The sequence below is a fragment of the Podarcis erhardii genome (assembly GCF_964252035.2).
Source record: "Podarcis erhardii genome assembly, chromosome: 3".
Classification (NCBI taxonomy): Eukaryota; Metazoa; Chordata; class Lepidosauria; order Squamata; family Lacertidae; genus Podarcis; species Podarcis erhardii.
The window spans coordinates 40534561-40558246 of record NC_138507.1 but is presented as its reverse complement, the minus strand read 5'-3'; the positions used below and the strand labels follow the sequence as shown (position 1 = coordinate 40558246).

General features: G+C 40.9%; 2 protein-coding genes and 1 long non-coding RNA gene across 3 annotated transcripts in view; 2 read left to right on the top strand and 1 right to left on the bottom strand.

Annotated features, from left to right (window-relative positions):
• TTK (TTK protein kinase) overlaps nucleotides 1-23686 on the bottom strand; it is a 208864-nt gene that overhangs the window by 62949 nt on the left and 122229 nt on the right. The gene's annotated exons all lie outside the window — the stretch shown is intronic.
• ELOVL4 (ELOVL fatty acid elongase 4) overlaps nucleotides 1-23686 on the top strand; it is a 46958-nt gene that overhangs the window by 14069 nt on the left and 9203 nt on the right. The window contains exons 2-3 of the mRNA XM_081857536.1: nucleotides 11765-11952; nucleotides 15334-15414. Coding sequence (XP_081713662.1) covers nucleotides 11765-11952; nucleotides 15334-15414 — 269 coding nt within the window. The remainder of the gene's footprint in view (nucleotides 1-11764; nucleotides 11953-15333; nucleotides 15415-23686) is intronic.
• Nucleotides 15421-21225, top strand: LOC309339500. The gene is made up of 2 exons (XR_014155418.1): nucleotides 15421-15595; nucleotides 15912-21225. It is a non-coding gene; the product is annotated as an uncharacterized lncRNA (long non-coding RNA).

Genomic DNA, 23686 nt, shown 5'->3' with positions numbered 1-23686 from the left:
GGGCATTTACCAAGATCTATTACAGCTTTTTAAAAAACAAAACAACAACCCATAAAATGCTTTTCAAATTAAGTATGGCAGTAGAGATGAAAAAGACTCAGGATGCAATTCACACTTACGATCCAGTACTTCCATATCCTGTTGATTTTAACTTGGATAGTTATATGCATACTTAAACCTCGCCCACTGAGATGAGTGGGATTTTGGCTTGATTGTGCCCACTAATTTTTCTTAATTTTTTACTTTTACTATATTGAGCACTGGAAAGTGAAATACAGTTTTCTCATAGGCCAAACTTACAATGCTTTGAAAATACGATTATGGGTTCCTAAAGCATTTTATTAAATTTTTAATATAGTGAATACAAAATATATAGAACATTTACCAATGTGTTATTATTACACTGACTGTAAGAGTTAGTTTCCATTCATCCTTCGACACATTGTGAAAATTAATGTTGGAAGATACTTATTGTAGCTGGTATATTTGCCATACAATTTACTCATAGTCTACCGACGTAAAGAGAGCTGATATATCTCTAGGCTTACATGTGTGATTTGTTTTGAACCGTTTCCTAACAACGCAGCCATTTTGCTTGTGATCAAATTAGTATCTGGGTCTTAGGCTTTGAAAGACAAATGCATTAATCCACTGAACCACTCGGTCACTCCGTCAGTGCTAATCAGGAAAAGGCATAGGCAATTGTCAAATGAAGCAAATATATGCATTTGACATCGGAAGCTGCTAATTTATTAGTATATTGTAGCTGTGTGATCTTTTACAAATGCTCATATGTCATCCAGCCTGTCTTGTAAAATTTATAGTCATGTATTCTGTCCATTCAGCAAAGCAGAAAATAAAGATGTAAGAGTAATTCTGATTTTATCTCCTATAATTTAGGTTAAGAACAAATTTACTGGGCTGGCGAGACATGAAACAAAGAGACAGATGCACATAACACAATAGCTTTTTGTAAACTTTGCTCATGTGTTTCAACCCACAAATGAAAATGCAGTGTTTTTCCCAAATCTGTTTTATTATAGAAATCTGATTTAGAAAAACAATTATCAGCTAATTTACAATTGTACTTGTATGACTTGTAAGAGTTGTAAGAAAAGCTGGAAACAATTAGTGCCTTAAATAAAGCTTCCATATTGCGGTCCACCAAATGTGGGCACCCTCATTTGCAACCCCCTCCTCTCCTGATTTCTTACTTGAACTCACCCCTTTCAAAGGTGCTTTATAGGAAGGAAACACTGTTGGCATTTCTTAGGTACTTTGCATGTAAGTATATATTTGAACCCTCAAAGGCTACATAAAAATTAAAACAATTATATGTCAGAAGTCTACAATCCTGTACACATTTTCCTGAGAGTAAGCCTTATTGTACAGAGTAGGCTTTACTTCTTAGTAAATATGTATAGGAATATTTTTTGTTAATAAAGGAACTCTCAACTCATTTTCAGTGGCTGCAGCAGCATTCATAACCACTCCTTTCTTTTCTCATGCATAGAAATTGCTTAATATATATCTCACTGTATGTAGTTCGGTGCTTCCCTTTTTGTAGTGTTAACACTTTTAGGTAGCATTTTAAAAAAGTATTTTATTCTCATACCACTGTAAAAATAAGCAGAGCTGCAATCAAACCCCATTTACCTGGGAGTGAGTCCATTAAATTCAGGATATTGTATAGACATTGTTAGATTGTACTCTCATTTACTAAATTTTATGCAAACTATCCTAAGGCCCTTTCAGAACATATTATTCTTCATTGGACACTGTACTTTTAAGATCAAAAGATGAACTAAAATAGAGACCCATAAATGGGGTCTTTCCTTGCCCTTTTCGAAGGGAAGACAACTAGGTTCTCTTAACTCCAATTGAAGACTGCACTGCAAAAATATATATGAAATTTTACATTAATATGACTTTTTCCTATGATGCATTGACATGATCTGCTAGAGGATACCAGGCAGGGGTGAAGCAAAGGTCGCCATTAATAAGCATCATTTATTTTTGTGCCTAGGAAGGTGCAATGGCAGTCCTGTGTGATACAAGGGCCCAGACCCAGACTTTTAGACTATTGGCAGTTTCTGCAATTTAACCTGTTGCATCCCTAATCTGTGTGATGGAAATAAAACAGATTATCACAATAGATAGGCGAAAGGGAGGCATTGTTTAGTTTCAGTGTTGACTTGATACACTTACATGACACCTTGTGGAAGCAAAACTGAAATCTGTATGTGACTGTAAGGCATCTGAACACGGGATTTGTTCATTCTTGTTTTATGGGGCATCCATAAGATGTTGTCCTCCTGTGTTTTCACTGCGCTTCTTCTGACTTTTATGAGATTGTGGAAAATCTGTCTTGAAAAGAAAAAAAAAGGAACAACAGCATAACACCTGTATAGATAGATGGATAATTCATAACACCATCCCTGCGTCCTTTCTTAGGGTGCTTTCAAATAGGGGCTTTATATTGCAGGTCATTGAGATATTTTAAAAAATGTGTTGTTGTCAGATTTTCCTGGGAAAGGGGAAATTCTGATTAAATGGGGTAGGATTGAATATGGGCTGGTGTTTTAATAATTATGATGTCATGTGACTGCTGCAATGAATTTGCATACATAAGGAACACCTGTCCCACAATAAATACCTGCCTTGAAGCACCTTTAGAGTCTCGTTTTTGTTGTATTCAGTGATACATCAGGCAGGTTAACCCATCGCCACTCCTTTCCAACCCAGGGACATTTTGTCACCCATTTTGGATGGCATTTATGGTTAATCTTTTACAAAGTGCTAAACAAAAAATAGGCATTGGTATCAAAGGTGAAACTGACCTTTAAGACTTCAGTCTTAAAATGCTTATATGGGGTTATGTCCCACTAGGGAAATAAAATGGAACCTGCTTCTGAGTAAACATATATTGGGTTGCACTTCCATAGGGACTGCCATTTTTCACCATCCTTCTCCCCAATTATTCTCTGCTATTTCTTATGGCTTTTTGCTGCCATGTGCAGCCTAAAGGACTTGTACTACTAAGACTGCACATCAAGCACTTATTTCTTCTCGGAACTTATTTTTTCTACTTTTCTATTGTTTGTTTTTATTTAACAAAATTTATATACAGTGGTGCCTCGCAAGACGAAAAGAATCCGTTCCGTGAGGCTCTTCGTATAGCGGTTTTTTCGTCTTGCGAAGCAAGCCCATTGACAGCTTAGCGGATTAGCACTATTAGTGGTCTAGCGGCTTTTAGCGATCAGCTGAGAAGCGGCTTATCAGCGGAACAGCTGATAAGCAGCTTAGCGCTTAGGGAAAGGGGGGGAAAGCGGAAAAAAACCGTGGGAACTCGCAAGATTTTTTCGTCTTGCGAAGCAACCCCATAGAGAAATTCGTTTAGCGAAGCGCCTCCAAAACGGAAAACCCTTTCGTCTAGCGGATTTTCCGTCTTGCGAGGCGTTCGTCTTGCGGGGCACCAATGTACTGCTTGATTGTAAAGAACCTCTGAATAGTTTCCAGGAAAAAGTAAAACCTTAAAATTATCAGTAAAAACAGCTAACAACAGATATTTGAAAACATTCAAAAGATAGTTAAAATCAACAGTAAAACTAAGAAGAGATTAAAACACATGGCAGCATTCCACGTATCTGGATAGGCTTGCCTAAACAAAAATATTTGTTTATATTTTTGATATATTTTGTTATTATAGCAAGGGCGCCTACCTGATGTGAATAGGCAAAAGAAATCTTACCTTTCTTCTATCACAGGATTAAAAAACAGCGGGGAGTTTTTATGTATGAAGAGAGAATGAGGCAAGGCCACAAGGCTGTGCTCCAACAGGCAGTGAAGCCTATACAGTGGTACCTCGGGTTAAGTACTTAATTCATTCCAGAGGTCCGTTCTTAACCTGAAACTGTGCTTAACCTGAAGCACCACTTTGGCTAATGGGGCCTCCTGCCGCCGCCGCGCCGCTGGAGCCCGATTTCTGTTCTTATCCTGAAGCAAAGTTCTTAACCTGAAGCACTATTTCTGGGTTAGCGGAATGTGTAACCTGAAGCGTATGTAACCCAAGGTACCACTGTATTTATCTGCCTCTGGAGAGAAAAGGAATAAAGCAGAAAGACTTTGAGCCACAGAAAAGGAGGTGGTTGGTTGAACCTCACTTCAGGATCCTTAGGACTGATTTAAATAATGAAAACAGTTTGTGATGTTCCTGTGGAGAGGTTGCAGCCGTGTTGAGAACAGGACTCAGAAGAATGGTAGAGGAATGTGCTTAGCCTAGCAGCAGTGGTCTCAGTAGAAAGTATCTGCAATGTATCCCACAGGGAAGGTTGCTTATTTTATGAGGAAACCTTTCAACAGATCTGCCTTAATAACATAAAGCAGCAATCGCAACTAGGACTTGCTACATAGTTTCCAGTTAGTTCTTACAGAGTTTTATGGCGAACCACACCCAAGGAGGGGATTTTCTGTTACTGATCAAGCTTATCTTTTTCTTAGAGACTGGCCATGCACAATACATACAGTACCTCTTGATAAGATTTTTGTGATACATTTCTTACAAGCGCAGAGTTAACAGCACTATGATTGCAACAACAAAAATTTGAATATTACTATAAAACTGGGCGGGAATCTACTCAATTTGCTCTCTAAAACTAAAAGTGATGCAAGATAACAGCCAATAAATTTGGAAAAAAAAGTTCTATTGCAAGAAACAAAGCAAAAAAGGGGGGGAAGGGTGTTATACACTTGGAAAAGTATTGGCAGGTTCCTCAAAGTTCTCACTATAGCCTTTTACCTCTGTTGTTTGAATGTTTCTCTACAGTTTATCCTGTACTGCCATAAATTTGTCAGTCTTTGACAAGGATGGCTAACCCTTTACTGGACTGAGGGGCACATTTAGTCTTGGACAATCCTCTGGGGGCACATCACAATAGCAAAGGTAGGGCCAAAAGCAGATGGAGCTGCTATACACGTAGGGTGGGATTTGATGAGTCCCATCAAGGGAAGCCCGTACAAGGACTTCTGCTTGCACAGTGAGGCTTCCCCGGCTCTCCTCTCTCCATGTGTCCCCCAAACTCCTGCAATTGGCTCTTTTGTGAAATAAAGTTGTCTACTAAGTGCATCCCCAATGGAATTAAATACCAGCATCTAAGGACCTAGACTTAACTCCTAATACAGTGGTACTTCAGGTTAAGAACTTAATTCGTTCTGGAGGTCCGTTCTTAACCTGAAACTGTTCTTAACCTGAAGCACCACTTTAGCTAATGGGGTCTCCCGCTGCTGCCACGCGATTTCTGTTCTCATCCTGAAGCAAAGTTCTTAACCCAAGGTACTATTTCTGGGTTAGCGGAGTCTGTAACCTGAAGCTTCTGTAACCTGAAGTGTCTGTAACCTGAGGTACCACTGTAGATTATATCGGGGATCTGCTTCTCCCCCCTCCAGAATGTAAATAGGATTGTTCAGTTCATTTCCTCATGGGAGGGATGTTTTAAACTTGTACTGAAAGAGGGAAATGGGTGATAACATTTGTTCTGTGATTTCTAAGAGTGGATTCTATTAGATAGCTTGCCACTGGGGATGCAGGAAAGCAGCAGTTTCCCATTCTGCCCTGTATTTGTCAAAGTCAGCATTTTTTTTCTATTCCACTACAGTTTGTTTCTTCCAACTACTAGGTTGTTCACCTCGTTGCTTGCTATTTAATGTAGGTTTCATAATTGACGTAAACTTTTGTGCAATTTACATTCGTTTCAATAAAATGGAAATGCCAAAACAAAATTTAAATAGTTATTCTTCACATGCCATTTCAAAAATCCACAAGAATGTGACCACAGATGAACATGCAAACTGCAGCCATTTTTTCAATCCCCCCCCCCCATTTTTTGTCAGAATACTCTGACATCCCTACTTGATACCAATCCTATATTTTTCAGTCTTTTGGGGTGGTATTCACTTACCAATGGTTCTTCATAGTTATTTTGTTTCATTTGCACCAGGGAATGTTTAGGGTTTTGTATTAAGTGATCCAATTCATAGGCATAAGGTAGAATCCCCAAAATTTTCAAATTCTCTATTTTTATATATATGAAGTATTTTATTGCTTTTTTACATATACTAAACGTAATTTAAAATAGCTTTTTAAAAGTCTTGATATGTTTCTATGCTAGATATAATCATTGCAATCAAACTTTTAAAAGGTGTTGGATATAGTAGCTGATGTGATTTGGAACAGAAATATGAAATTATGTAGTGCTATCATTTTTACAACTGTGGTTCTGCTGGACCAGAACAATTTGTAAGTTTCTGGTTCTTCTTAAGTCATTTTGGCTCATTGTCTGGGATAATGATGGAACGCTTCCTTGTAATGTGAGTTTTTCAAAGCTTTATATCCACTGAATATATATTTTATCTTTGTTTTGTTTCTTGGTTTTCACCCCTGACAGTCGTATTTAAAACTTGAAATTAACTTGGAATTTGTACACTTTGCTGGGTGTTGCCTCTTGGTCTTGCATGTCTAAATATCCCCACACTTAAGCTTAACTGGTCTGACAGGGGCTTGAAAATCAGAAATTTGTTAAGGAATCTCCCAAGTCTGTTTGTGTGAGGAGAAGGGTGAGCCATCTGTTGCTCTTTGCACTTCACGTTATGATTTTTGTGTGCAAAGAGCTTCAACCTTGTCTGATGGGACAAGAGAGATAGGCATTCAAAAAGAGGAGCACAGTACAGCACTGTGAACTGTGAATGCACATTGTCCTCTCTGTTTTTAAAAAAAGAATATGTTTGTGTGTCAGTAGCATAGCTTTGAATCAAACACTATTATGCTTCAGACACTGTAGAACCTCTTGGCCACAGCCACATTGTCCTCTCCTTCCTCATGTAGGGGACTGAAAAGCCCTGCAGACACTTGTCTGAGGAAGGAGGAGGTTGTCCTGCTCAGCTATAGAAAGTGGAAGGAGGTAGCCGAGGCAGCACATGGAGCAGTCTAGCAAGGCACCTCCTCTCCTGTGGTCTGGCAAAAAGAATTCTTGCACGGATCCCAATCCCTGGCAGTGGTAGATTCATGGGTGGCAGCACACACCTCAGGTTTGGTTTCCTTGGAATTAAGGTCTCTGAAGACAGTGGTGTCTTTGTGCAATACGTTTTTTATTTATTTCTACATATTTGTATCAAGGGGACCTGGGTGGCGCTGTGGTCTAAACTACAGAGCCTAAGGCTTGCTGACCAGAAGGTTGGAGGTTTGAATCCCCGCGACGTGGTGAGCGCACGTTGTTCGGTCCCAGCTCCTGCCCACCTAGCAGTTCGAAAGCACGTCAAGTGCAAGTAGATAAATAGGTACCACTCCGGCAGGAAGGTAATTGGCGTTTCTGTGCGCTGCTCTGGTTCACCAGAAGCGGCTTAGTCATGCTGTCTGCGGACAAACACTGGCTCCCTCGGCATATAGAGCGAGATGAGCACACAACCCCAGAGTTGTCCTCAACTGGACCTAACAGTCAGGGATACCTTTACCTTTTTTATATATTTTTATCATGCTGTAATGACAGTCTTTACTGCTAGGGGGCACATGAGGCACATGAACTGAGCCAAAACTTGGAATCTGACTTGCAGGAATCCAGCTCAGAGCCCAAATGGGTCTCCTCAGGAGAAGAACGGGAAAGGAGAGGTGCTGTCATTTACCTGCTGAGGGGACTCTTCTCCCTCCCTCCCTTACTCCCTGGCATCAAGGGAGGTTTTCTTGGCAGGGGAGAGAGAGAAAGAGAAAAAACGAAAGAGAAAAAGGGAGGGGAAATTTTGTTGTCCTTTTGCAGGGGGAGAGGGTGGTCTTGGGGTTGATGGGGAGATGCATCATTGTCCTTTTGGCGGGAAGCTGAGGGTGGTGGAGACGGTATGTGGAAGTTGGGGGGAGATGTGGTGACTCTTTTACAGGTTCAGAAGCTGAGGAAGGAAGAACATACTGTGGTTTTGGAGAGGGAAACAGAAATGGAGAAGGGAGATGGACCTGAGGGAAAACTAAGGCAGACGAATGGGGGATATTGTGGTTGTGGATAGGGAAACTGAGGCAAGAAGAAAGGGTTGGTGAGTAGAGTGTGCAGGGGGGCACCCTGTATTACACATATATATTCAAGCCGAGCATCAGTTGGAAGAGCCCACTACATTAACGCTCCCACAGATCTTGCTCCACCATTGGGGGCCCTCCAAACCCATGGCTTTGAATTCAGCACAGAGATCAAGCCAAGCCTCTGTGTCTCTTCCCAGCCCATTTCAAGACAAGTCTGGTCTGTTGTTCTCTTGGTGAGACACTTGCTGATGATGCCACCCACTGCTGGTGTAGGGGGCAAGGCCTGCCCTCCTTAGCCCACCTTCTGGAAGCTTCTTCAACTGGTAGTTTCTGGGTGGCAACCAATCACAAACCTACTTAACAGACTTGGCTTCACTTGACAAAGAGACTGGTTTCGCTACTTCAGCAGCCTCTTTTACTATTATTACTATTATTAAACATAATCCCATTTTACAAGCTGTAAACCCACAGACTGGGAGGGGAACAACCAAAGTTAACATCTAGACCAGCCTTCCAGCCATAACGCTATTCACCCACCCCCTCAACTGCCGCCTCTTGTCTGTTAATGCTGGGGCGAGTGGAATGTCTCCTCTCATCTCAGGCAGGTAACACTGGGGCAATTTATTCTGCAACAGGAGGAAAGAGTGGAGGAGTTAGCAATGCTCTGTATTACTACTGTTCAGTTTGATTGCTGTACTACAAACATGTGCCTGTTCAAAAGCACATTCAGTGAGCATTAGCAGTCCTTATTTCAATATGGATCTATCCAAGCTTTTGCAAGACAGATCTGGATGAAATCTTGAATTGTCCTGTTCCTGACCATTTTACCATTCTAACTCGCAACCTATCAGAGCCCTTTTATCTCTCTCTCATTCATGTTCACTATAAATTTACATCGCTGAATATGTGTACACAAAACTAAAATATGTTAATATTATAAATTTTAGGCCACCTTAGAACCCTTAACAGAAAAGAAGTACAGTCGTACCTCAGGTTACATACACTTCAGGTTACATTCACTTCAGGTTACAGACTCCGCTAACCCAGAAATAGTACCTCGGGTTAAGTACTTTGCTTCAGGATGAGAACAAAAATTGTGCTCCAGCGGCGCGGCAGCAGCAGGAGCCCCCATTAGCTAAAGTGCTGCTTCAGGTTAAGAACAGTTTCAGGTTAAGTACGGACCTCTGGAACGAATTAAGTACTTAACCTGAGGTACCACGGTATATAAATTAGGGAGGTAAGAAGGCACCGCTTTCCATTCTGCCCCAGATTCACCACATGCAGCACTGCCTCTGTTCCTCTGCAGTTTGTCTTCCACACAAACTGCACTATTTGTTTCATTGTTCACCATAGAAATATTATGTCATCTGTGTCATAATGTTATTCCACCCCATTCATTTTAGTGTGAAGGAAACACAATACAAATGGAGAGAAAACATGATCAATTATGTATTGCTTGCAGGCTAAAAGCAACCACGTCTGTTGTTCACTGGACTGTGTTCCATTTTGGACACAGGCTAAATAAACAATCACTGGCAATTTCTGCTCCCGTTTTTGTTTTTGTCAGGAATGTCCATGATCCCTAATATAAATAAAAGAAAGAAAGAAAGAAAAGGCGCTCATTTATTTGCTTGCAGAAGCCAATAAAATAAAACCCAAGCTTTGCTGCAAGGTCTCCATGGCATTCTGAATGCCTGTAGTTTTTTGTTTTTTTTAAATTTGCATAGTGCATCAATTTTATTGCACTTGACACAGGTGCAATTACAGAACTTTAACTATTTAACTCAAGCATCAATCTGAGAAGGCGGAAGCAGATGCATATCAGAAATAGGTGAATACTAATTCATTCAGGCCCCAAGGGACTGCTGAAGCAGACATACTCTTGTTGTTTCCATTGCTTTGCATTTCTGTGGCCCGGGGGGTGGGCTGTATTGATATCCTTTTGTTTCTCCTTTCATTTTATTATGTATTTTGTTTTCTCATTTTGTATTTTCCTGTTGTGAACTGCTCTGGGATCTTCGGATGAAGGGTGGTATGCAAATTTAATAAATAATAATAGTATTTTATGTCATTTTGTGCTGCTTGGGTTCCCACCCATGCCCACCGCACCTCTCAGCGCTGCCTCATTAAAGCAGCTGGTTTTTTTCGCTACTGGATGCAGTCAGCATGAATGTCCCTTTCTTTACTTTTAGTTTCAGAGTTATTAACAAATTTTGTCATTTTTATAGCAAGTCCAATGCCCAAGTCCAATGCCCACAGCAGTTTTCTGTTTGTTCTTTTTAGCTGTTTTTCATGTTTCCCCATTGATTCCTCTCTTCTATGAAAAGCCCAATGGACCATAGGTTGAGGGTGGAGATGGAGAAAGCAATGCACATTGTTTGTGCTTTGAATTAGTCAATTACTTGTACTCAGTGTTGTTTTTTCAGGGGTTACACTTTCTAGGAAAAAAGCGCTGCTTGTACTGCAGACAGCTGCAGTATTTGGTGTTTATGTTTGCTTGTTTTTCATAAAATAAACACACACACACACACACACACACACACACACACACACACACATGGCAATCAGAAGAAACAGCTAGTAAATCACAACTGAGATATCTCTAGAGTTAGTATACAGTGGTACCTTGGTTCTTGAACTTAATCCATTCTGGGAGTCCATTCGACTCCCCAAACTGTTAGCAAACCAAGACGTGGCTTCTGGATTAAGTTCGAGAACGTTCAGCTTCCAAAAAACGTTCGCAAACCAGAACATTCACTTGCGGGTTTGCGGCGTTCAGGAGCCAATTTGTTTGGCAGCTAAGTCGTTTGAGAACCAAGGTACGCCTGTACATACTTTTAGAAGGCACTGCCTGCCTTCAGCTATCTGGGGCTGATTTAATTTGAATGATGCCTGCCCCTTCATCTGTCCTAGGGGCATGGTGGGGAGCGAGTGTGCGCCTTCCTTCCCCACAGTCCCAGTGAGGCTGTCCCAGTTCCCATGAGGGGATTGCATACATGACAGGATCAACATGCATAAATTCTAATGTGCAAAGGCCTTGATCATGTGGTGGATTGACATATTGGATTTTATAAACCTACGCCCCATTTAAATGATCTTACAGATACTAATAAAACATTTTTGAAAGGCTACATATTGGATTTTATACACCTACGCCCCATTTAAATGATCTCAAAGATACCGATAAAACATTTTTAAAAGGCTACACATACCACAGCTATATTAAAAAACAACTATCAGCAGAATCAAAGTTAATAAATAAGATGTGAAAGGTAACTGCCCACCCCCCCCCCCTGTGAGCAGCCAAGGATTTCAGAGGAGGGATCTGTGGGTGAAGAAGGAAGGCACACTCTTGCTTCCTACCATGTGTGTGACCCATGTTGTGAAAATATACTTTACGCTGACTAGCCCTGATTCTAAATATCAAGTATCCTTACTGTTTATTTTGACTGGGGGAAGCACAAGGCTGATGTTATCCAGCTGGAACTTTAAACAGTGTAATTTACTTTACAACTGGTAATAGAAACAGAAAGTGTTTTAACGACTTGTTTGGCTTAACTGTATATAGGCACATTTTTATCATAATGTTATACAAGGTGTAACACTTTGAGCCTGCAGTTATACCAGTGAATCTTATTTAACTGAAAGCTTTTGCAAATTTAAATGAGAAAGCATGTTCTCAATAATTTCTTGTCTGTTCTTTCCTAGACAAACGTGTTGATGACTGGCCCTTGATGCAGTCTCCATTTCCCACATTGGCTATAAGTACTCTTTACCTCCTCACTGTTTGGCTTGGTCCCAAATGGATGAAGACAAGGGAGCCTTTCCAGTTCCGCTCATTATTGATTTTTTACAATTTTGGAATGGTTCTACTTAACTTCTATATTTTCAAAGAGGTACCACTCTTTTTACATATATGATTTGCTATTTACAGTTCAGAATTTTGTAGTGGTTTTTATGTGTTGTGAAAAGCAAATGTGTCTTCAGGTGTATTTGAATCAAACTGTTGATTAATGTGTTTTACTCTTCATAAATTCTTTAATTTGCCACAAAATACCTTTGGGATCATTACATGGCTTTTGTTTTTGTCTCTCTGTGTGATTTAACACTGGAATGATTTGACTTTGTATACATTAGGTTCTGCTGAAGGTTGCATTCATAAAAGCTAAGAAACTGAGCGGCAAACTATGCCACAATGTCAAACCAGGAGAATAAATAGCTCTACAAATTCTTTAAAGATGGCTCTCTAGGGTGCGGACAGAGCACTTATCTCTTGTCCTCAGCATTGAGCACAACAGTGCTAGGATTGGGAGACGGAGCCTTGGCAGATTGCTGGGCCGGATTTGGGCTACTGAGTTTGCCTGGTAAGAAACCATCAACCAGTGCGTATCTCTTGAGTAGAGATGTTATATGCTGACAGGGTCTCAATTATGTCAGCAATTGTTCTGTAGCATTCTGCACTGACTGTAGTTTCCAGGTCAATCACAAGGAAAGCCCTACATAGAGTGCATTGTGGCAATCCAAATTTGAAGTCACCAGTGCCTGAACTACTATGATTAAGCTCTCCTGGTCCAGGAGTGGACTAAGCTGTTGTACAGAGCCTCCGTTTTGCCATGATTCAACTTCAGCTTATTTTCCCTCATCCATCCCACCAAAGTGTCTTGGCACTGGTGCAAGGCCTCTTCTGATTCAAAGGGAGTTGAGTGTTGTCAGCCTACTTGCTAGCACCTTGTCCCCAAACTCCTAATTACTGTTCCCTGTGACTAAAAAAGGCAAAGGACCCCTGAGAGTTAAGCCCAGTCGCAGACGACTCTAGGGTTGGGGCACTCATCTCACTTTACAGGCCGAGGGAGCTGGTGTTTGTCCGCAGACAGTTTTTCTGGGTCATGTGGCCAGCATAGCTAAGCCACTTCTGGCGCAATGGGACACTGAAACCAGAGCAGCGCACGCAAACGCCTGTGGCTACACTACATATAAATTTGTAATAGCATTGGAGATGAAATAGTGCCAGTGCCAATGCCAAAGCAATCTCCCGATGCTCTTCTCTGGACTCAGTCCCATAGGTAAGACCAGAAACAATGTAGCACAGTGACCCCAGTTCCCATTTCATAGAGGTGGTCGTGGAGAATATCATGGTGAATGGTATTGAAAGCTGCAAGAGAGATCAAGAAGCAGGAGCATGGTCTCTGTAAAGGCAGATGCAGTTCTAGGCCTGAAACCAGACTTGCCTGAATCTAAATAATTGTTTTAGAAAATATAAAGAATGTATTAATAATGATCTAAGATGCAAAGAGAGATTCACTTTGCTTTGGAGAATGATGAGCACCGTAAAAGGTTGCACTTGCAGAATAACCTTTATAGGATGATAGAAGAGCTGAAAAAAATCATATCAGGCAACCAATGTTCCCCTTTGTTTTCAGATAGTACATGGGAAAATGAGTCTAAAAAGCCCTGGACATAAATGCTCATAGCCTGTTAGTGGCTATGGTAGCTCATTTACCAGAAGTAATGTATTTAGTGTTAACTCTGGAAGTATGTACTTAATTCTGACCAAACTAAGCCTCCTAGAACAAGTGCCTCCTGTGTCCCAGGCTTTTTAGACTTGTCCACCCATGTACTATCTAAAACCAAAGGGGTGCATTGGTTGCCAGGTGTGAAATATATTGCCATTGTTTGCAGCTCTCCTACCTCACCATTTAACTCTGGGAGGACTCTCCCTCTCCCTTAGACTTTCCATCTTGCTGCTCTGCTCAGTTGAGTGTTCTGTATGCTTTTCCTAACACCTGGTACATGATGGGCTGAATTGATGACATACTTACTTTAAAGGATCAGTTACAGATAGGTAGCCGTGTTGGTCTGTCATGGTCAAAACAAAATTTTGTTTTTACTTTAAAAAATGGTCTGTCATGGTCAAAACAAAATTTTGTTTTTACTTTAAAGGAATTTGTAACAGTTGAAATTAATAAGACAACTGTTTGATGGGACTGTGAATCCCAATTTCATTTTCTTCTCCTGAAGATCATTATTGTAATACTGTACCTTTGGAAAATTAAATTGAAATGAAGTATTTCAATAGCTATTATCTTTATCTTGGATATTATCTCGATTGGGAGAAATTCCTCTTTAGGCTAGTTTTCAAAAGTCAGTTCTACAAATCCTCTTCAAAACTGTATGCAGCGCTGTTGCAGTTCAACGATGAAGCAGAGAAATTTTGTAAATATAATCCCATCTGTTAATATTGGGTACAGAACCATAATCGAACACTTCATCCTTCCAACAGAAAAGCCGAATTGTTTTATGGTCCAGCAAAGTTAAGATTATATCCTGCCTTGTATGGGAGCACTCTAAATTATGCACAGTCTATAAGCCACTTGTGAAAGTTTTATTGAAGCAAACTTGAACTGGAGATATTAAATAGCTAGCCAATAATGGAAGTCAGATGTCTTCAGAATTTCTATTTATTTGGGGGGTTGTTTTGTTGTTTTGCAGGCTTGGAGTTAGTTGACTGTGGTTTGATGCCTGAATGAGGGACGCTATGAAATGAGAAGTTAATTTTTTTAATTTGCCTTTTCGATTTGCACATAAAGGCCACAGGCCAGAACCCTGCCCTTCTGAAGAAGGGGTGGAGTAGCTTCTTATGAGACTCCAGTGTGAATGATCCTTTACACCTGCAATGCCACCCTCATGCCTAGTGCATCAGCTTGACAAACCAGTCACTTAAAGGCAAGACTGCGCCTCACCTTGGGACACTAAGCTGCCTAGGCTTGCCTAGGCCCTGTGAGCAGCTCTCTCATCCTGCTTTCGTTGAGTAATATGGATGCTAGGGACATGGAGAAGAAACAGGCTGCTGGAGGCTGTAAGGCGAGGTGTGTGAAGGCCTCACTTGGAAGTGAATTGCCACATCGCACTGGAGATGAGGCTTTGGGCAGATCCATACCGCACGTTTAAAGCTCATGGCTTTCCCCAAAGAACCCTGGGAACTCTTGTTTGTTAAGGGGGCTGGGAGCTGTAGATCTGTGAGGGGAAACTAATAATTCCCAGGATTCCTTGGAAGAATCAGGGGGTTTAACTGTGCATTGAACGGGATTTAAATGTGGATCTGTCCTTCGCAATAAGAAGGAACATATGGTTAAACTGCAGGCCTTTTAAATGGCACGGTGACCCCTCTTTGTGCCAATTTGCAAAGAAATGTTTATTTAAATTAAAGAAGTGATTGCTTTTATGAATAATCATTAACAAGCCTATGAAACATTAATTTGTGAATTTAACATTTTCAGCTACTTTTGGCATCAAAAGCTCGAGGATACAGCTATATCTGTCAGAGTGTGGATTATTCAGATAATGAATATGAAGTCAGGGTGAGTAGTAACTTATGTCAGTTGTGAAGTCTGCCGTTTATAACTCAGCTTTTGAATGATTACTCTGCCAGTTTTCTGTTACTAGTTCTTTTTCTGTTGAGAACAAACTATTCCTGATATAAAGCAGTCACAAAATGCTTACTTGTTAAAGGACCATATTACGTTTTACACAAAAAGTGCAGTAAATCTTTTTTTTTTTAATATTTATTAACAGTTTTTATTTTAATTACAATACCAAAAAGACAATACAATATAACACATCTCTTAACATAGTTTTCTTAACTTCTTGGACTCCCTCACATCTCCCGCTCCTGCATTCCTGACTATAAATTTTTATCCAGCAAATTTATCCCCTTGTTTCTATTCTTATATCTAATTTTCCAATGTTATATCTCTAATTTAAATATCCTTTATTCAGATCTTAAAAATTTAAATATAACCTAGAATTTCCAAAACTTTATCTTTTCTTAAATTTAACTTATCTTCAAAAAGTGCAGTAAATCTAGACTGGGGCCCTGTGCCAGTTTCCCACCAAAAATAATATCCCACACCTGTAAACAGCAGCTTTGAAAAGGAGAGGAACAGCAACTCAGGGGGCAATTTTCAGTGGGGACCTGGATGTGGGCCTTGATGACTGGGCCTCTCACGGCTACTCTTCCATGGGAATAACAGTGCCAGGCTTAAGCATGCTAACATGTTATTTCACCCAAAAATTCATGGTTTGTTGGTTTGTTTTGCTTAAAATCATGATACAACGTCTTAAGCATATCTATCATTCTCTATATTTCCAATTCAAGTCATCCCATGCTTGTAGAGACAAAGCCAAAAGGACACAATTTACCTACAAGAAGAAAGATTCAGCAAACTCAAGTTAGGTCTGAGGTTAGCTGATCCTCCAAAAAATCTTTAGAAGGGGGAAATCCCAAATGGGTAAAGTAAAAAACAGCTAGGCACCTTTCACAGAAGAACTAAATGGAATTTGCTTTCTCCACTGTGTTTTTGTTTTGGAGCACCAATTCAGTAGTGTTAGATAGGTTCCTCTTGGTCAGACACTGAGCAGTATGTTTGAGTGTCTCAGTGCTAGCATTGAAAAACTTCAATCTTGTGGACATATACCTCTGCCACCCTAAAATCCTTCGTAGTTGCTTCTGCTTCTTGAGAGGGTGATTTCTCGCTTGCTCTCTGAAATATACTTGGAGTCGAGAGTGGATTTCATGCTCTTTATTCAGCTCATAGTGGTGAGGAGGAATGGAAGTTACCCCAGGATGTCTGCTTTATATACACTATTTACACAATAGGCCCCACGTGATTGGCAAATTCTGGGATTCACCTGTAGGCCAATCAGGTTGCGGATTCACTTCCAGCTGGAGCTGGATTGGGCGGCTCCTGTGGACCAATCAGACTGCTGCATTCTGAATCCTATTGTTCTAGGGCCAATCAGACTGCTGCATTTTGGATCCTATTCAACTCAGTACATAACACTCTCCCTGCACACCTGTTCCCCTTCCTGCCTGGCTTCTCTGCCTCTTCTCTGAGCAAGAGGGTTTGATGCTGGTGCATGATGAGGCTGGTAGTGGCTTAGTGCCCAGGAAACTCCCCCCCTGCTCAGCTCCTGCAGTGCAGGTTGATATCATAGCTGGATCCCTGCTAACTCAAACTGGTTTCAGACTATGGCTCTGCTGCTGCTCCCACTATGGAAGGGCCGTAGCTCAGTGGCTGAGCATCTGCTTTGCATGAAAAAGGTTGCAGGTTCAGTCCCCAACATCTCCAGGAAACCTGTAGCTGCTATGTAACTCCGTCCGCTGTTGCTTGCGGCAATAAAGGTGTGTTTGAGTTTGGCATGGGGAAAACTGAAAACATCCAGTGCTGCTGCCAACACCTCCGCCCATTTCCCCACCCCTCCTTCTGAGTTACTGTCAGCACCACATATGATCAAACACAATAATGGATTATTATTACCTGTAGGGGTGTGGTTGTGTATGATGTTAACGATGGTGACAAATTACAGTGGTACCTCGGGATGTGAACGGGATCCATTCCGGAGCCCCATTCACATCCCGAACAGGACGTAAGACACATCTGCGCGTGCACAGGTTGTGTTTCACCGCTTCTGCGCATGCGCGTGACGGCATTTTGACCGTCTGCGCATGTGCAAGCGACGAAACCCAGAAGTCACGCACTCCGTGACTTCCGGGTCACTGCGGAGCACAACTCAAAAGTGCTCAACCTGAAGCGTATTTATCCCAAGGTATGACTGTACAGGTGTAGTATGTGGCTCTTAGTCGCTTATAAGAGAGAGTGTAAATATGCTAAGCTTAGCTATCGTTCTTGCATTTAGCAGACACTTGCTTTTTGGATGCACAAATTGCCAAGACTCCATGTAGCACTTTGTAGGGTCCCTGCTTCAGTTCAGGGCACCTTGTACAAATCCAGCTTCACCTTGGACAAGGCCAGAATCCTTCCCTTTTGGCTAAGGCATCATCACAGTCTTCTGCACACCCATAACACCTACTATAGATAAAAATCATATGACTACTTCATAGTAAGTTGTCTTCATTGGCAGTTGTACACTCCTAGCTGAAACACATTTCCTTGCTAGTAAGTGCCAGCTCATGCTCATCAGTGACCCTATGGTGACTGTTTCTGGGTTACCAGTTAATGGGCCCCAATTACCATTTATTTCTATACAATTTTTATGTCCTGGTTGCGATATGAAGATGCTGCTGCAGGTTACTCCATAGAAAATGAAAGACGCTTTAGGTTGCTCCATAAGAAGCTCTCCCAGGGATGCAGATTCAGATAAAGCTTCAAATGCAAATATTGTTTCACACCTAAGATCAGATGCTGATAATTCAGGCATTTTTAATCTCTTGTTTTCAACTCCTCTTTGGGTTTGTGTTGCCGTGGTGAAATTCTCCTGAACCACTGTAGGCAGCCAGTTGGCTTTAATACCAAGTCACAGAACACAAGTGTGAATCTGATCTTTAAAAATAATAACCAAAATTCTGCAGCAACAGCAAGCTGGACTGTGCTTTTGATGTAGATGTACAAAGAATTTCTGTTCATAACTTCTTGTAAACTGATTTCCAGTTATTTGTGTGAATCCATGAGAGACTGAAAGCTGAAAAACAGATTCAAAATGAGGAGTTCCAGTACTTAGTTATTTATAAATTAACTGTATCAGTTTCTACCAACTGCATTGTATTACATTTAGGGAGGCAACATTTGAGTTTTGTTTCAGCATGTTTTGACGGACCTTAATTCTAGTTGCTATAACATGAATCTACTGATAAAATCATGGGATTTAGCAACAATAATTTAGTTCCCTCCCTGAATGAAACTAATGACTAGAAGTTTCCTCTCTCCTGTTAATTCTAGTATGTCATACACAGAAGCAGAATTTCCACCTGGCCTCAGTTCAGAAAAACACCTACACTCAAGCACAGATAGCTATCTTTGAGAAATACTATAGGCACAATCAAGTAGCCTCTGCTGCTATGCAACATTCATTAAGAATTAAAATGAAGAATCTCTCTGCAGCATTGAATAGTCTCCCATGGACCTTGCTCACACTTTAGAAAGGGTTTTAGGGAGTAGTAGACCAAAAATGGAACTGTCTTCACAGCAAACACTTCTGTGAACACTGTAGGCTGAGGAACTTATGATGCTTTGATGTGTGTGTCATTTTTCAGGCAGAATGTTCACAATATTGGTGATAGTGTGACATTTTCTATGGTGCTAAATATTTGGATCAAGGAAGATGTATGCTAGGATCAAGGATTATATTACTTGTATATTACAGATCTCTGTGTTGTGTTTGTTTTTTAAATATTGACTAAGTGTGATTAATTTTTCTAACTAAATTTTTGCAAATATTGAAATAACTAGGAAGCAAAGACTAGGAAATAATCATCCTTCTTTAACGTTTGTGTTGTGTGGCATTCTGACTCTAAAAGTTCAGCATCCTGCCTTATAATTAAGGGTGGTATTGTAATGCCCTGCCACAACCCAGCAGCGTTTCATTGCCTGGTTTGCACATAATGCTAAAGCTAAGCTTGAATAAGCAAGTGTGCTGGTGCACAGTTAGAAAAACATACCCACATCGCTCCTCCTTTACTCCCGCCAGTGCCTCCCCGTCACTGGGAACCAACCCATAGACGCAAACCTAGGCTTGTGATTTATCTTCCCTAAACTACATTCAGTTAGCTAAGAACATGCCTTGGTTGCTACTGATGGTTTGTTTGGAGCAAGACAAACCACAAGCCCGTGATTTCATGTAATGCTAAGCCAAACCATGGCTTAGCTCATGGTACCACAGCAACAGCAGAAGCAAGGGAGGGTTGATGGCTACAATTTGCTAAGGGTGCCAACACACTTGCTTATTCACACTAAGCTATAGTTTGGCTTAGCATTAAGTGCAAACCAGGCCAATGTGCACACAAGCTCCCCTTTCGGAGAACACTTTCCCAACCATTTAAATGGAGGAAGCCAGTTTACACAGGTGAGTTACTAAAACTGTGCTTCTCTGTGCACAAAAGTGCTCTGTTTTCATCTAGATCAAAGTGTATCTCTTTTCCTTAAAATGAAACAATACAAAAGAAGTTGTGCTCTGCAAATTCTGCTTACTGGCAGATTGTACTTTATTATTTCCCCCCTTCTTGTCATTAGTCCCCCACCTCCCGGCAAACCCCACCACAAGCTATGTAGTACCCATTCAAAAAAGGCTAATGCTGGCACTACTCAGGCATAGAACAAAGGAAGCAAAAACCTACTGTTAAAAGAACTCCCAGTGAAATCAGTTATCACAAACATGAAGTTGACTCTGAAGTGCAAGGTATGAAGATCAGGGACCTCTCACTGACCCTTTAATCGTAGTTGTTAATGTAATCTTTCTATGCCATCTGGTGTCTTAACAGACTTAGATTTTACATGTATCAATGCTTGCTGGGACAGGGGAATAGTTAAACACATTTCTGAAATAATTCTGATATTTAGAACATTTTAGGCATTTTAGAATGTGTTATTATGTCATTACTGTCTGTCAAACTAGCTTTTATTATAAGTTTATAGCACAATTCAACAATTGTGCCCTACTTTTTTGCTGCTGTTTCCAACAATGCAACTTGCCTGTTCTTAACCTATTACCACAGTGCAGAAAGCATAATACATGCAAAACTGTATGTTCTCATCTGTGTCAGTGATTGCGTCTCTGGCCTTGGGCAATCTTGCTAAATACTTTATCTCCTCTGCCCCCTCTCTCTTGCTCATATGAAAACTGAGATAATAATAGTTACATATATCCTCAGGTATAATGCTGGCTAAATTACAGTTTTTATTTCACTTTGGATCTCAGCAAAAAAAAAAGCCCCACAAAAAAAGTAAAGCAGACGACTTACAACGGGGTAGTAAAATAAAATCTGCATTTATTTAATGTTCTTGGACTGAAAGGTCACAAGGTGTATTTGTAGAGCTGTGGAAAATCTAGGCATAAGCAGTCATGGGGAACTTAAATTATTTGGAGCTGGAAAATTAAAAGGAGTTAGTGAAGTCTGTGGTCAGTTGCGTTCCCATGCCAGGAGAATAATTGTACATCTGAATGGCGGAGTTCTAGACTTCGTACAGTGCTGAGCTTATTGACTATCAAGCAAAGTAACCAAACGCTATATATCATGAAGACCCTTTTAGAGAACAGTGCCTATTTGATTTCCCTCACCATTTCTGTCTCTTAGCTGCAAAGTTCTTATGGAATGCAACAGAGGCAGATAGAATGTTGTGTATCTCATTTCTTTTTAATCACTCTTCCACAGTTAGCTCTTCAGTTTTGGTTTGGCATTTCATTCTGGTCAGAGCAAAGCAATAGTGAGTTTGCTAATACAGAGAATGATTGATAGGTTTATGACTGAAGCAGTTAACCATGTTCTTTTGATCCCCATCAGGCATGCAGCCTGATCAGTTGATTTGGAAATAAGCTCAGTGTGCTCAATGGGGATTAATCCCATGGTGCATGAATGGCAGCCTTAGGCACACTTAACTTTCTCTGGATAATTCCTCTAGGATATTAAGACTGCAGTCCTACCTGAACCAATCAGGACATCCTTCTGATTGAATTGTTATTCTCTGTTCCTAAATGCACTTAAATTTTAGTCATTTCTGCTAAAACACAGTGCAATTTCTCATATGGCCATGGTTTACATGTCACATTAAACCATAGTTAACATAAACCATGGTTAAAATAAACAATGGTTTAATGTGAACGATTAGTGTGCTGGCGCATGCTGCTGAAATGGTGGGTGCTTTCCTCCTCCTCTCCTTCTGCTGTTACTTTGCAGGTGGGAAGAAAGCCATGGTGTGCCTTGCCATGTTCTCTGAACCCAGGCTCACAGTTTGTTTTTCTTTAAACAAATCATAAGCAGAAGCCAAGGTTTGGTCTTCATTTACTGCTCATAGTTTGCTTTGGGGAAATGAAATGAAATTGTTTATTTAAATTATAGTTTAGATGACATGTGAACCCAGACCATAGCAATTAAAGTTTTCTACCCAAGCGGTATTTGTTTATAATTTTATTTAAGATATTTACATACCATTGAAGAGAGTCTAATCTATACCTTGTCACACATTTTTACTCCAGATCCAGAAGGGCAGACAAAGGGCAAACGTTTCCAGATTTAATAGTATATTTTCAACTTATATACATATTTAAAATAATGTGGGTTCTACTTGTCCCCTTGACATTTCCAGAGTTAGGTTTCTGAAGCATATTACAGTGGTGATAATTGCACCTTCAGTCCACAGCAGGAGTGACTGCAGGAACAAAATTAATACAAAGAAGCCAGCATATTGACCTTAGCAAAGTCACCTAATTAAAAATACAGCTATATTGTATATTGAAGGGGCGGAGATTGCTATGTAAAAAAACAACAGGGGCAGCTATTTGGCCATCCACATGGTGCACACCATCAAATACACCTTGATATATAGATTAGGCTTGCCATATTTCAAAAAGTAAAATTCCTGACACCACCGAAATTGTTGTTCTTTTTTTTTTTTCCCAAAGTTGTTGAGCTTTGGCCAGGCCCCAATGCACCCCTTTCTCTGACACAGCCCCTCACCTTGCTTTCCCCTTTACTATACCCCACCCAGCTGCTCAGGCCCCCAACAACCCCCAGAAATGTGTAGTGAGGCACTGCCACCTCCCCCCCCCCCCACAACCTCGAACTTACCACAGCCGGTTTTGTTCCTCTTCCACACAGTTTGCTACCCTCGCTTTCGAGGCCTATCCATGTCTCATTTAAACTGCTTCCTGCACACACACACACACACACACACACACACCCCATTACCTGCCCGGCCCCCATCTCCCCCTTGACGGTGCTGCAGTTGGAAGGAGATGGTGGCCCTGAGCGGCTGCATCCTGCCCCAGCAAAACAAGGAGGTGCCTGGCTGGCGAGCCAAACCAACATGGTCACCTCAGCCCTCTTGGGTGAGGTGGCCATGTTAGCAGCTCCCGAGCGCTCAGCTGCAGACCTTCTCTCACGGCCTCTGCTGCTGCGACTGAGCCACCCGCGGGACATCCCTGGCCCAGGGTCCCTTTTTCAACACGCTAGGCCTCTGCATCGCCTTCCTCTGTCCCCCATCTTCTCACTCTGCCCCCCCTCCCTGGCCAAAGGGAACTGACATCTCATCACTTCCACTGCTGCTGGGTCACAACCTCCCCTGGATTTTTTTAAAAAAACCAGAAAACCGAAAACACCCGAGTTGCCATATGTTCAGGAAATTCCAGAGATCTCTAACATTTAAAAAAGTTTCCCCAGCGTCCAATTTCTGTACATTTCCAGTATTTTTTGGACATATGGCAAACCTAATATAGATGTACTTTGAATGCAAGAACTCCACATAACAGAGAAGGGAAAGGCATGCATTTCTGGAAAATGACTGCACAATCACCCACAAGAGTATTTTTCGTAGGTAAGAGAAGCATTGATCATTCCTTTTAGGTTAGTTAGGGTCATATAGTAATAGTAAACGTTTGTAATATAAAAGTTACAAACTTTTATCCAGAAGTTGCAAGTCTCCTAAACATCCATCTTCCAAGCACAGGTTGTGTCACTCAAGTTCCTGTAAGAGAAGCAGCATGTTAAAGTTCCTAGGGTTGTATGCAACTAAGTCATACTCCAGGTAGACCCATTGAAATAAATGGAGCTATGTTAGTAGTCATGCCTATCAATTTAAATGGGTATACTCTGAATAAGACTAACATTGGAAACAACCCTTA